Raw genomic sequence first — 13,762 nt, forward strand, 5'->3', positions numbered from 1 at the left:
CTTGAGGGTATATTTATGTAATTGACAAACAAGTAGGAAAAAATAGAAAATCCATAAATCTTCCTGCAATCTCTGAAGACAAGACACATTTCAAGTAAGAGAAATTTTAGGAAGAAACAGGATGAGTTGTGATAGAGCAATAATTTACATGTGTCGACTGTATGATTGAATAAACAAACCACTTAATACTGTAGCTGCTATGCATTATCCTAATACTGATAAAAATATATTGAACAGCCTGATAGTCAATACTTGCATTTTTATGTTAACCAGGGTTGGGTTCCTGCCAGTTCTCAGGCTAGGTAACATTAAAATTGTCATGCCACCCAGCCATCCAAATAATACCGTTTACTACTGTAAGGCTAACTATGCTTACCTAGCATAGTACTAGCTAAGATTGGCTGGGTATATGGTGCATATTTTCTTTCCAGAATTGCCTGAATATTTTTGGGTGAATTCCACTGTTTTTTATTAGCAAAACAAATGCAATTATTTAGCTCCTTCCATGTATACCAACACATTAAGTAGTTTGTTTTGCACTATATTTACTGTAACGTGTACATAGACATGGTAACATTTCTCTGGTGGAAGTAATGTTATTCTCAACCTACGCAATGGGTAGAACGTGATAAACGTGATAAAAAACCCACTACCGAGGCAAGAGTGTACTGACGACAGTGGGCATATATCGATTTCCCCAACCATTTAAGGTTTAGAAAAAGAAATGGGAGTTTAAGAACAAAGATTATCCAAGCTTTGGAAGGCAAAAGCAGATAACGGACCTCTGGAAGTTTGCCCTGCTGGGGATACTAAGAAACCCGGGGAGCGGCGGAGCGTTTCGCCATGCAGGTGCCAGGCAGCCCGACCGGACTCGACCGCGAGAGAAGAGCCGATCCGCCGCCGCTGCCGGCAGGGTGGGAGAGAAGGGAAGGGGAAGAGGCGGAGCCTGAGAGGCGGTGGTGGTGGTGGTGGCGGCAGCAGTAGTGTCAATAATACAATAGGGCTCTTGTACCGCCGCCTGGCCTGCCAAGAGGGAGACTGCAAGGACAAGGGCCCGCTTTCCCCAGAGCGCCAGAGGAAAGAGGGAGCAAGCAGGCGGCATGTTGCCGGGCCCTAGTCAGGACGGGCAGGCCCCGGCGACTGAAGGAGGACACCGATGAGCGACGCCAGATAGCAGCAGCCCCAGCAAGACCCGAGTTCCAGGCCTGGCGGAGTGTAAAACCGTGGTCGCCGCCCGCCCCAGAGCCACAAGGTGAGCTGCGGAAGACAGCCCCCCTCTCCCCTCCCCGCCCCGGGCGGCGGCGAGGTTGCTTGGCGCCACGGGCAGGGCAGGGACTGGCGCGAGTGCGCCGGAACCACCTCCAGGCAGACGGAGAGACGGAACAAGGGGGCAGCTCCCGGCCGAGGCCGGCTCAGCCGCCGCGATGGAAGGGCCGAGCTCGGGGTGGCGCTTTACCCACATTGCCGATCCCGCCGCCGAACCGAGTCGCGCCGCGCGCGCTTATGCGCGCGCCCCCCACCCACGCACGGGCGGCGCTTGGCGCCAAGGCCTGGCCGCTGGAGTCACGCTGGCGGGGCGGGAAGGGGGCCGAGCCTCCATGAGGTAAGCGGGGAAGGGGAGGAGCCGCCGTGCTAAGCTCCGCCTCAGGGACCGCTGCCCGTGTTTGGGAGGGGACACGTGGTCGGGCGGGTGGCCGTTGGCTGTGGGCGGGGGGGAGGGGGCGAGAAGGGAGAAATAACTTTTCTCCTCTCGCTTCGTCGCCCACCTCCTCGGCTGGGGGCGGGGGGGAGACGGCGGCTTTACAGCAGCGACTCAGGCCTTCCATTTATGTGGCCTTCTGAATCGCTATGCCCGGAAGCGAGGTGGAACACCCTCCCTTTAGTTACTTATTTGTTTGTTTTTTTATTATTATTGCAGTGTTTTATTTTCTGCCATTGGGTCTACCGTATAACCGCTGCATTTGGGCGAGTTCACACGTCTGCCGTGGTTTACTTAAGTTGATAACCGTTCATCATCTAGGTTGCTGAATGTGTGCAAGAAATGAGTTAAGTCGATTCTCTAGGTCGGAGGTCTTCAAACTTGGCAACTTTAAGACTTGTTGACTTCAACTCCCAGAATTCCCTGGAGAATTCTGGGAGTTGAAGTTCACAAGTCTTAAAAGTTGCCAAGTTTGGGGATCCCTGTCTCAGGTTCTGGCTCTGCTGGGCAATCTCTTCGGTAGCTTCACAGTTGCATTTTGGAGATTTGTAATTGGGATGTTTAGCTTTTCTAAATCCTCCAGGACCCAAATCCCAGTGGGGTTAGTAGCTTGAATCCAGTTGAATCCAGAGTTGAAACCTGCTGTTATTGTATGCAGTTGTTCAGCCGCTTCCAACTTTTTTGTGACTTGATGGATATACCGGTAATTTCATTACCATCAGCATCTTTGCCTTGACTTACAAGCCAGCGTGTTTTCAGTTATAGTATCTCTTGATCTTCCGTTGGCCTTTCTTCAATTGAGGAGGAGGATTATGTGCCCTCAAGTTGTTCTCGTGTCCTCCAGTTGTTGTCGAGTCTTAACAATCACATAAATAGATTTTATCCATGGTGATCTATCCCTATCCCGGTTCTTCAGCTCTTGCAGCATTGCACCTCATTGCTACTGTAACTGAATCTCTCCATCTTGCTGCTTTTTCTTGCTTCTTTTCCTTACATCTTTCCCACATTAGACCTGCCTCAGAGACACATTCACATAATCTGACTGGCACTTTTGCAACAATTCCTGTTTCTGTATTAAATGTCCAGTTGAGTTAAGCTTCATCTTTCATTCCTAGTTCTGCTAGCTAATGAGAGACTGGATTTATTTCTAATATTTTTGCTGGGACCTGTCGGCTTGTGCCAAATACGATCTGATTGCTATGCCTGTTGTGTTCAAGCAAAAGAAAGACATTATTGGAGATATATATATAGTCTTATGAGGTAAGAATTAATTCTTGAATTGCTACTCCCAACCACATATATATTCAAAACCACAGTGTGCTATGATCAGAAAATAAATTACTGTGCTTTGGTAAATGAATGGATCATATTTGAAATATAATTTTGCAAGCAGATGCAGCTAGGGTTATCATATCTGGGCTGCAAATATTTGGTCAGCTAAAAAAATTTCAGTGTGTATGTAGAAAGTCAGTTTGTAAAAGATTATATCAGTTATTCACCACAGAACTAGAATAACTTTTACTTGGTGTTGTCTACTAACTTAATATAACTTACTGTATCATACAACATTTGAAATATTTACCAAATTGGTTCTGCTTATCCATGAGCCCAGTTACATTTTTAGAAGTTGCTATCAATATATCTCTTTTAGCATAAAGCTTCTAAATGGAATGGAATAAGTTTGAATCTCTTAAATTTGAGTCACTTTGAAGCAGGATGGGCAGCAAACAAATTAATAAATAATAAATGTTAGATTGCCACTAAAACCAATCTAAGTGGATCAAGAAGTGGAATAGTTAAATTCCTTTTTTAATTTCAATGAATAATATTTAGAATAAAAAGATTACCTTTACTGAAAAGTCTGATAAAATCATTCTTACTATTTAATTATAATGGTGGAAGGTTTGATTTTTATCTGATCTTTTAAGCCATCAGGACTTGTTTGATCAGGTTTAATAAAGTACGAGAATTGCAAATGTATATTGTTGAAGAGTGAAGCTTTTATACATTAACTGAGATGCACACTTAAAGATTAAAATTTACTAAGGCTGTGTGAAAAGACAGCATATTACATTTCTAAAGAAATAATGAAATCTTTGTAATTGGGGATTTGAAGTATTTTGTGACTAGAAATTTCCTAAAATATTACAGAATATTGAAGAGATTTTTTTTGATACTAATTTTCAACAATATAGAACAGTGGTTCTCAACCTTTTTTTCACCACAGACTTCCTTTAAATATATTTTGTTGCCACAGGCCATGGCCATGGACCCCCAAGACTTAACTCAAGATTTAAATCATAAGATCTCTTCAAGCCTTTGCGGATGACCTGTGATGACATTGCATCATCCAGAAATCTGCGGACCACAGGTTGAGAACCACTGTGCAGAAAGTTACTTTTTAATAATACAATGGGAAGATTTAAAACTCATGGTCACATTGAAACTACCTATGATTATATAGGAAATGTCTTATCTGCATAACTTTATTGGAGATATTACTAAAGCAGTGAAAGAAGGTTAGATTCAAGAAAACTGCATTTACTGTACATAAGATGAAAATATTTTGCTTAGGGAGGAAAGTTTGCTTTAAATCTGAGTACAAATTTTGCTTTTGTTCGATAAAAATGAGTTACAATAATTAAGGCAAATTAGTAGACTTAATTGAATAGAATATTCAGGAGTTTTAAATAAATAGTAACTCAGAAAAATGAAGTGATATTGAAAAATATTATTAGACTGTGTAGTTGATAGCTGAGATTGTAGAATGGAAAGCTGGGTAGTGGTTTGATAGTCCTCATTGCCCTCCTCTATCTTCCTGGGCGTGGGTGTCAAACTTGATCATGTCACGTGACATATCGTGACTTTTTTGCCTTTGCAGAGCCAGGGTGGGCGTGAAGCATCCGGCCCATGGTCCAACACTTTGACAGTATTCAGCCTCTGCATCCAGTGTACCTGAAAGACAGAATTTTCATATCCTGTGCTACCTTAATAGTAATTAAAAGGTAGAAATGAAAAAAAGCTAAAATAAAATTTAAAATGCAGCAGTACATGCAATTTTGGGCATACTGTGGTATACTCATATGATACTGCTGTCATGTGAGCTGCAGCCTGCATTGGCTTCCAGTAGGTTTCTAAAAGCAACTCAAAAAGCAACTTTTCCTGTAAAGCCCTATGTATATGCATGGGATCACTTTATTTGTATGATCACCTCTGCCTAGTGGTTTCTGTCTGCTTCACCTGATCTGGCAAAGTGGGCATGCTCTAGTACCTCAGTACAACAATAGCACTTAGACTTCTATACTGCTGCATAGTGCTTTACAGCCCTCTTTAAGTGGTTTACAGGGTTAGCATATTGCCCCCAACAATCTGAGTCCACATTTTACCGCCCTTGGAAGGATGGAAGGCTGAGTCAACCTCGAGCCCTGTCAGGATCGAACTCCAGGCTGTGGGCAGAGTTAATCTGCAATACTGCATTCTGACCACTGCGCTACCAGGTCTCCTAGTCATCTAGCTCTGTGATGGCAAACCTATAGCATGCATGCCACAGGTGGCACACAGAGCCCTCTCTGTGGGCACGCCAGCCATCACCACCGCCCAGCTCCACTGCACATACTTATACCTCCTGCCGGTCAGCTGGTCTTCGGGTCTCTGCTGCACATACTGGGAGGGTGGGGTGCATGTGTGTGAGGCTTGTGTGCATGTGTGTGGGAGGTGCATGTGTGGGGGCGCTCGCATTGCATTTTAGAGGTTCATGGGTGTGCACGCACAGCCTATGCCCCGTTTTGGGCCAGGAAGTCCTCCTGCACCAACCTGGAAGCCAACACAGGATGCGGGGGCACTGTGTGAGCCCCCCCTGTGCCCTGTTTTGGGCCTGGAAGGTCTACACCAACCTGGAAGCCAAAACTGGGTGCAGGGGAACCACGCTTCCCTGTGCCCCGTTTTGGGCCTGGAAAGCTTTCTGCACCAACCTGGAAGCCAAAAATGGGTGGGGGCGGGCGCATGCACAGGCGCTCACATTGCATTTTGGGGGTTCACAGACATGCAAACTTTGGACATTGCACCAAAAAGGTTAGCCAACACTGATCTAGCTGATCCCTGGAAGCATGTGTTTGTTATGGTGACTACCCTTTGGACTTCCCCCCTTCCTCAAATACAGACAGCTATTAATCTATTAGCTTTTACAAAGTGGTGAAGACTTGGCTCTTTGGGCATTGGGAGGTTGATGTTAGCCTTGACCCCTGTAAAATAGAAATATTCTAAAACTGGCTTTGCTTTGTTCATTTGGACGTCACCGCTTCTTGGAAAGTTCTCGCCATTTATCAGAAACTACTGGATGTAATGAAGTGCCATCTCTTCCCTGTCTTGGTCCACACTTCAGTAGAGTTGCTCCCAATTTTGCTCCTTATTTTAAAAAAATTCCAAATATCACTTTCTAATTAAGCAGCATAATCTCTGCTTCAGAATATATATAGAACATCTTCCTTGTAGGGATGTGAATTGAAAGTCTAAATGAGGGACAAGACTGTAGCTACAGTCATAGCACAAATCCTTTTTTAAAAATAGTAATAGTAATACTTTTTAAAAACTTGATATTCTGAGTCAATAAAAATATGCATTTCACCATGCAAAAACAATTTTACTGTTACAGACAAAAATTGCTCTATGTTGACTACTTATTCCTTCACCAAAGTTCTTTAATGGAAATAATGTTTCAGTTTTGTTGATAACAAATCTACTTAATATTCAGAGTAATGTTAACAATTTGAATCTTCATATTTCACAGAGCATCAAATTGATTTCTGTATTTCCTTTTGGAGACAAAATAATAATAAAATCTGGATTCCCATAAGTATATCAAACAAAAAGAACCATCAGATGTTTCACCAGATTTGCATACTCTTGAATTAAGCTGCTTGAAAAATAATTCAGTGGAAGTTTATTAATTTTTTATTCTAGTTGAGATTGAACTAAGCAAAGAGTAGTTTCTAGTCTACATTTAGAAGAGAAAAGCTTTTGGTGTGGCCTCTTCATTTTCTGAACATCCCTTTTCCTTTTCCTTTTTAAAATTGATGAAGATCTTATTAAATATAGAAGAAATAGAATATAAATGATTTGATTAATTAAAGAATTGGAATAAATATTTGTGGGAGGAATCAATATTTGTAATAAATATATTGTTAGAGCACATAAAAAGGAATTAAAAGGACAGGATTGGAGATGGTTATACTTTTCAGATAGATAGATATGATAGATATGGAATAATGGTTATTGCATTTCTTTGGAAACTTTCAGAGAACAAAATGCCACTAAAGATAAAGCAATGTAGTTAGCTGATTTTTATTTAGTTTTCACAAAGCATCTCTATGGCAGAAAATAGATAAGACAATAATAATAGTGAACGCATTTGAGGTATTTCTAAAACAGGAAGGTTTTCTTTTTACTTTCTTTTAAAAATTCTACTTTAAAGTTCATATTGTAAATAAATAATCTTAATTACATTTTCATACAGCAAAAATTTTAGATGATTATTTTAAACATTCTATTTGAACTCTTTATATTTATCCCATAAATATAACCTAAACTGCAAACTAAATGTTATTTTGGAATATGAAGAAATAATATCTGTCCATGGTGCTCATAAATTGCAATTTGTTGTCAATGGGATTTGTATAATGGAAGTGATGCACTTTTTAAGTAAAAGGTGTCTGTTTTCAAAATCTATATCTGAAATTTCCCCCTTTTGTTGTAGGTCTAATATGCCTCTATATTTTAAAATTATTTTCTCAATCCTTCGTTGTGGGGATTCTCTATTTGGCTGCATAATGTGCTCAGATATGTTTCTGAACTGAATACAATTTTCTCATAAACTCTTGAAACAAGTATGTCTGTGATTATAGAATACTTTATATAATTATTGATAGAAAGGTAATTAATGGAAACTGTCCCTGACCTTGCAGACTACAGTAGAAACAGACAAGGATCAGGAATAATCATTTTGCTTCTGTTAGCTATTCCCCACAGCTTTCCCACCAGTTAGACACAGGGTACCTATTCATTGAAAGGATGTCTGCTCAAAGGCAGCAGAGGAGTAAAAAAAGAACAGTGTTAACTTGCTTTGGTCCGGAAGGATATGAACACAGAAGTCCTTCTTTCTAGCATGTAACTGAATAGAAGGGGTAATGAAAAGAGAGTTCTTCCAAGAACAAATGTAAATATTGTTAAGTATTTAACAACAGAGTAGAAACAATGTGTGGCTATCTAAATAAAATGTAAAGGTGAACTACTAATTTGATTTCTGTTAACTGCAACTGCGTTCCAAATGCAAATGATGGTGGAGATATTTTACAAATTTAAATTTAGTTGGTAAATTCTTGTGTTGGGTATAAAGTGTAGTAAGGTATCAGAGCAAAATGGTAATCTAGATTTGCGCCAAACAACACCAATAATAAAATCTGTTGTCTCATCCAAATCACAACTATTAAGATAGAGTAATATATGTATTATCTCACATTTAATAATTAAATGAAACAGCTATTTAATAACTATTTAATAAAAAAGGCTAAAATATAATACTATATTTCAATTTTGTTCTTTTTGTGGGTGTTCTGAAATTATTTATAAAAAGCAACTTGAATTGCTTTCTTCTTTAGGAAATTGGAAACTTCAATGGGATAGTTAAATTATGCAGTAGTTTAAGCTTTTTTGTGAAATATATTGCTGTATTGTTTTGTGATTCTCATACTGCCTTGTACTTTACCAAACAATGTATTTTAAAAGTAATGAATTTCTTTCATTTAAATGTTTTTGGCTATTAACCTGTTTCTGTTTCTTTTATTTACTTTCTAAATGTGAGAAATAAAATGGGCCCAATTCATTTGTGTAGAAATCTCTGCAATTTATTTCTGCAAAAAGCAACATAGAATTTCTGTCAAATCTTAAAATAAACCAATGTTGTAACTATAATTTATTCATCACATTCCTATTTGGATAAACTGAAATTAGAATTTGTAAAAATATGTCACTTTATTTCTTTAACAAGCTAGATTTTGGAATTATATATTTTAAATGTTTCATTTCATTGTTTTTATTTATTTTTTAATGTGTATGCCTGTAGTTCCTTTTTTAGACATTTTGAGTGTTCTACAAATACAGGTAGTCCAAAACTTACGACCACAAGTTTATGTGGTTAAGTGAGAAATTTGTTAAAGTGAGTTTTGCCCATTTAATGATTTTTGTTGCCACATTTGTTAAGTGAATCACTGAAGTTGTTAAGTTAGTAATATGGTTATTAAGTGAATCTGGCTTTCCCATTGTCTTTGCTTGTCACAAGGTTGTAAAAGGTGATCATGTGACCCTTGGACACTGCAATGGTTATAAATATGCATCAGTTGTCAAGCATCCAAATGTAAATCACGTGACCATGTGGATACTGCAATGATCATGAGTGTGAAAAATGGTCACTTTAAACAAACTGTTGTAAGTCAAGGACTGCCTGTAGAAGATAACTTGAAAAATGAAAGAGTTAATTTTTGTTTTATAAATCTATATGTCTTATAACGAAGGAAGCTGCTGGCCAAAATTACCTGGTGGCACAGGTTGGATATTTTCAGTAGTAACACTCAGTTATTTATATCAAATTCTGTCCAAGTGATGCCATCAAGATTCTGTCTCAGTGTCTGTAGACTGTAGAAATACACTTCTAACTTAATCCTAGGAAGACTGAATGACTTAATAGTTCGGCACTGGTGCTGGAAATCTTTCAGGTTACTACTGGATGGGATTTTTTCACAACATAACTGGTGTGCAATTTGGAAATCCTCTTAAATTCTCAAAGAGATAATAGTAGGATGACTAGAATGGTTTTTACACAAATTTATCTTGTGTGCCAGTTGTGCTCATACCTAGATCAGGAAGCACTATTCATAGTTACTCATCGCTTGGTTGCTTCTCTAGATTAGGAAGCACTATTCATAGTTAATAATCGCTTGGTTGCTTATCTTGATTGCTGCAGCATGCTTTACATGAGGCTGCTCTTGAAGATACAACTGATCCGGTGCACATTAGTGTAAAGCTACAACTTATCCAGTGCACATTAGTGTGAGTAGTTGCAGAAACATCCATATAACCCCACAAATGCACAAGCCATAGTAGTTACCAGTGAGCTTGTGCATTTTAAAGTGCTGGTGATCACCCATAAAACCATATATGGCACAGGGCCAAGAAGTGGCTATCTCAAGTTATCTGCCTACCCAACAAGATTGGACATGCTCCAAGACTCATCTATTAAACAGTGCCATTTTATGTCACTCAATTAGCACGCCTTCTCAATTATTTTACTACAGTGTCTGCCCAACGAAGCATCATGCCCCCCCAAATATGGATGGCGCCAGTAGTGCTAGCCTTTAGAAAGGTTTGGACCTGGTTCTTTTTGGCACTGGGTCAAAATGTTGCTTCAACTGTTAATATGTGGTATGTGACTTAGTCCTGTTGCTATATGGGACTTCACTTGATTTTTATGTTATGGTTTTTTAATCCTTAATGATTAGGGAAGCGGGCAGCATAATTTGAACATAGAAAAACTTGAGTTCTTGAATTGCGTATTGCAGTATTTTTTCTCTTTTTGTAATCTTCAAGTTTAATTGCAGATGTAAACTCTGGTTTACCAGAAATTTTAAAAAATAGAGAATGAGTTGCAGTGGAAAAGGAAAGGAATTAGTGTTCCAAACTACACCAGATTACATATTGGCATTGGATACAAATCTGCTATTGACTGAAATAATTCAATTGCATGATTTGAAATTTTTGACTTACCGTATTTTTCGGAGTATACGATGCACCTTTTTCCCTCAAAAAAGAGGGTGAAAATCTGGGCACGTCTTATACACTGAATACAGCATTTTTTGTCTCCTGAAACCCCGCCCCTTCACCAAAATTGCTGTGCATAGCCTTTAGGAGGCTTCCAGAGTGCTCCTGGGGGCTGGGGAGGGCAGAAATGAGCAAAAAATAGGGTGTTTTTGCTCCCCCCAGCCCCCAGGAGCACTCTATAAGCCTCCTTTTGACAAAAAAAATGAGTCCGTTTTCAAAAAATCAGGCCTTTTTAGGAGGTCTGCAGAATGCAAACACTTTTTTTCCCTAATTTGCCTCTTCAAAATCTTGGTGTGTCTTATACTCTGGTGCGTCTTATGCTCTGAAAAATACAGTATTTTTTTGTTTTAAAGCAACTTAAAAGAACATTCTAAAATAAAATTATTGATAGTACTTTTAAATAGTCTTTCTATGAGAACTCTTTTCTGTAGAAAAGTGAAATGGAAAATGATAAAAAAGGAAACTGGAACTTTCTTTATGGCAATCATTGGAAATGTTCACTTCATGTTTTTATTGTGTTCTTTTAGAAGTGAAAGCAGTTGCTGAATTTTGTCGCAAAAACAGCTCATTTTTTTCCATTCACTGTTAGAACTACTGCTATTTTTATATTTAGTTTTCCTCTGATTCTGAAATACATCAAACATGGTTATTGGGACACTAATATATAAGCTAATTCCAGTATAATATTTTGGTTCCATAAATGTAGGAGGGGAGGTATTTATTTAAATGTTGCATCCATTATATTGTATGTGTTTTATGTATTGGTTGGCACTCCTGATTTAGAATATTTGAATTGGTTTATATGTAAATTTAATGTGATTGATATTTATTTATTTATTTATTAGATTTTTATCCACAGTTTATAAATAATTCAAGGTAGCCAACATACATAATACTCCTTCCTTCTCCTATTTTTCCCATAAAAGCAATTATATAATTGCTGATAAAACTAGGATAGTTTTTTTTCCTGGTGGAGGAGGTAGTAGTAGTATTAGGCTTTATTTTTTATTTTTTTGCTCAGTGTTAGTAGATAAAACATTGGAAAATCTGAGAAATTTTAAAGTAAACTATAAAACCATTAGTTGCTATAAAATTAATGGGCAGATAGCAAAAAAATACCATTGTAGAAGAATTACCATGGCTTCTGCTAAATTTAATTGGGTAGCAAAAATAGCAATAGCAATAGTATTGCTTATATACCGCTTCACGGTGCTTTTACAGCCCTCTCTAATTGGTTTACAGAGTCAGCATTTTGCCCCCAACAATCTCGGTCCTCATTTTACCCACCTCCGAAGGATGGAAGGCTGAGTCAACCTTGCTAATTTCTTGGAAATATGAAGCACGCTCTTGAAGTGTGCTTGCTTGGTTGGACTTTCAAAATGCTTTTGGAAAGCACTCTGATTAAAAAAAATAGTATCATGAAATAAGAGGAGAGATCCTCTTATAGGCAGCTAGTTAAATAAGAGAAAGCAGTAAATAACTATTGAACAATTATTAAAATGTGGATTGTGGTGAATATTTTCAAAGATTGAATCAAGAGGTGTGTAATTTATTCCTAGTAATTATACAGTCTGATTTCTTGTTTTTCTACCTAATTAATAATTGTTATTAACAAGGATCTGGGAGAATTTAGTTTATCTTAATGTGTATTTTAATTAATGCAGTTGGTTTAAATGGATGCTTTAATACAGTTTGCCTGGACAGTGTCTGTAAACAGTGTTGTCTCTTGTGACCTAGAATGTAAGCTTCTCTGGTGTTGCATCTGGACTGTAGAACAGCAGTCTTCCTTCTCCCCTTCCCCCACCCTGAGATCTGCATTACCACTATCTTGGTTTCATTCAGATAGAATCTTAAAACATGGGTTTTCCTGAAACATTGGGTAAGATTGGGGGATGAGTCCCCTATGGGTGTGCAGTATGGTTGAGAAAATGCTTTTATTATTTTTAAATGTTTACTATTTTCTGCCTTATTGTTCTTAATTTGATTTTAATACTGTACACCACAGTTACTTTGTAATTAAGTAGCTGTATACATGTGATAAATAAATAAGATATCCTTGTATTTCATTGCACAGCACCAACGATTTCTGGGCACAGAATTAAGGCATCTGGCTGCTTATTTCCCTTGCAGGAAGAATTTTGCTAACTGTTTGTTTTCACTCTTTATAGGATGCGTCAGGATGAAACGCCACAGGCATCTAAGCAGCAGTGACAGTTCAGACAATGAAAGTAAATAAAGTGATCTAATCTTCCTTTGATCTGTAACTCTTCCTGTGGTTTCTTTTTTTTTTGGTTTGAGGGCAAACTGTTATACTTTTTCTTCAGCTATAAAGGGAATTGCATTTTTGGTTCGATTTCATTTCCTCTTGTGTGCTATGGTATTTAGTAATATCAGAGATCAAAACAAAATTAGAAACATTACAAAGTGAAGTTAAATGTAACTATTAAATACAGAGACTTCTTCAGAGCCTTTGTAGAATGTAAAAAGCTGCATAATTCTAACAGGTTACGTATTTTCTAGTATATAATCCTGAAGCTTCTGTTTTCCAAAGGAGATTTGCTGCTTTATTCACTCCTATATGTGGAAATGTTTGGTTATAGCTTGTAGATCCTCCCTCCCCCCCACCGGCAAATTTAAAATGACTATAAATAAAAGTTAGATTCCAGTTGACACTATATATCAATACCAGTTCTTTTATGTCCTTCGGGAGAGGGTGCGGCTAAGAAATAAATTTATTATTATTATTATTATTATTATTATTATTATTATTATTATTATTATTATTATTATTATTATTATTATTATTATTATGTAATCAATTGATCACTTTCTCTTTTTAAGCAGAGAATGTAGGTCTTCCTCTGCTCCACTTTTTGTCACTTTGCTATTATCGTTGCAAGTGGCACGGCTGTTGGAAAAAATGCTTGAAATTCCCAAACATCAGCTGCTAAAATTCATACAGCATGCAGGACTTGCAGTTTTAGAAATCATCTGGCATTCTTGCATTCCTTCTTTTTGAAATAATATTTTTAATTGAAGTTTAAAAATATAAAGATAAAAAACTAATGCAAGTTAAGAAAAATATTAATTGCCTTTATGTATATAGGGATCAAAATAGAATCAAAGTGGGTAACTACTTTTGAAGTAGACAGATTATTTCCTTTCACTAGCCATTTACCTCTTGAATCTATAACA

General features: G+C 37.8%; 1 protein-coding gene across 4 annotated transcripts in view; it reads left to right on the forward strand.

Moving 5' to 3' along the window:
• Positions 1–1,123: 1,123 nt before the first annotated feature.
• JADE3 (jade family PHD finger 3) overlaps positions 1,124–13,762 on the forward strand; it is a 33,356-nt gene continuing 20,717 nt past the window's right edge. The window contains exons 1-3 of one of the 4 annotated variants that reach the window (XM_081949525.1): positions 2,303–2,402; positions 2,815–2,959; positions 12,736–12,795. In XM_081949525.1, coding sequence (XP_081805651.1) covers positions 12,747–12,795 — 49 coding nt within the window. In that variant the 5' untranslated portion in view covers positions 2,303–2,402; positions 2,815–2,959; positions 12,736–12,746. Of the gene's footprint in view, positions 1,253–1,805; positions 1,864–1,908; positions 2,046–2,302; positions 2,403–2,814; positions 2,960–12,735; positions 12,796–13,762 lie in introns of those variants that run through there. The other 3 variants (XM_081949524.1, XM_081949526.1, XM_081949523.1) reach the window with 3 other exon arrangements.

Source organism: Natrix helvetica, assembly GCF_964273705.1.
Source record: "Natrix helvetica genome assembly, chromosome: 3".
In the NCBI taxonomy this organism is placed as follows: Eukaryota; Metazoa; Chordata; class Lepidosauria; order Squamata; family Natricidae; genus Natrix; species Natrix helvetica.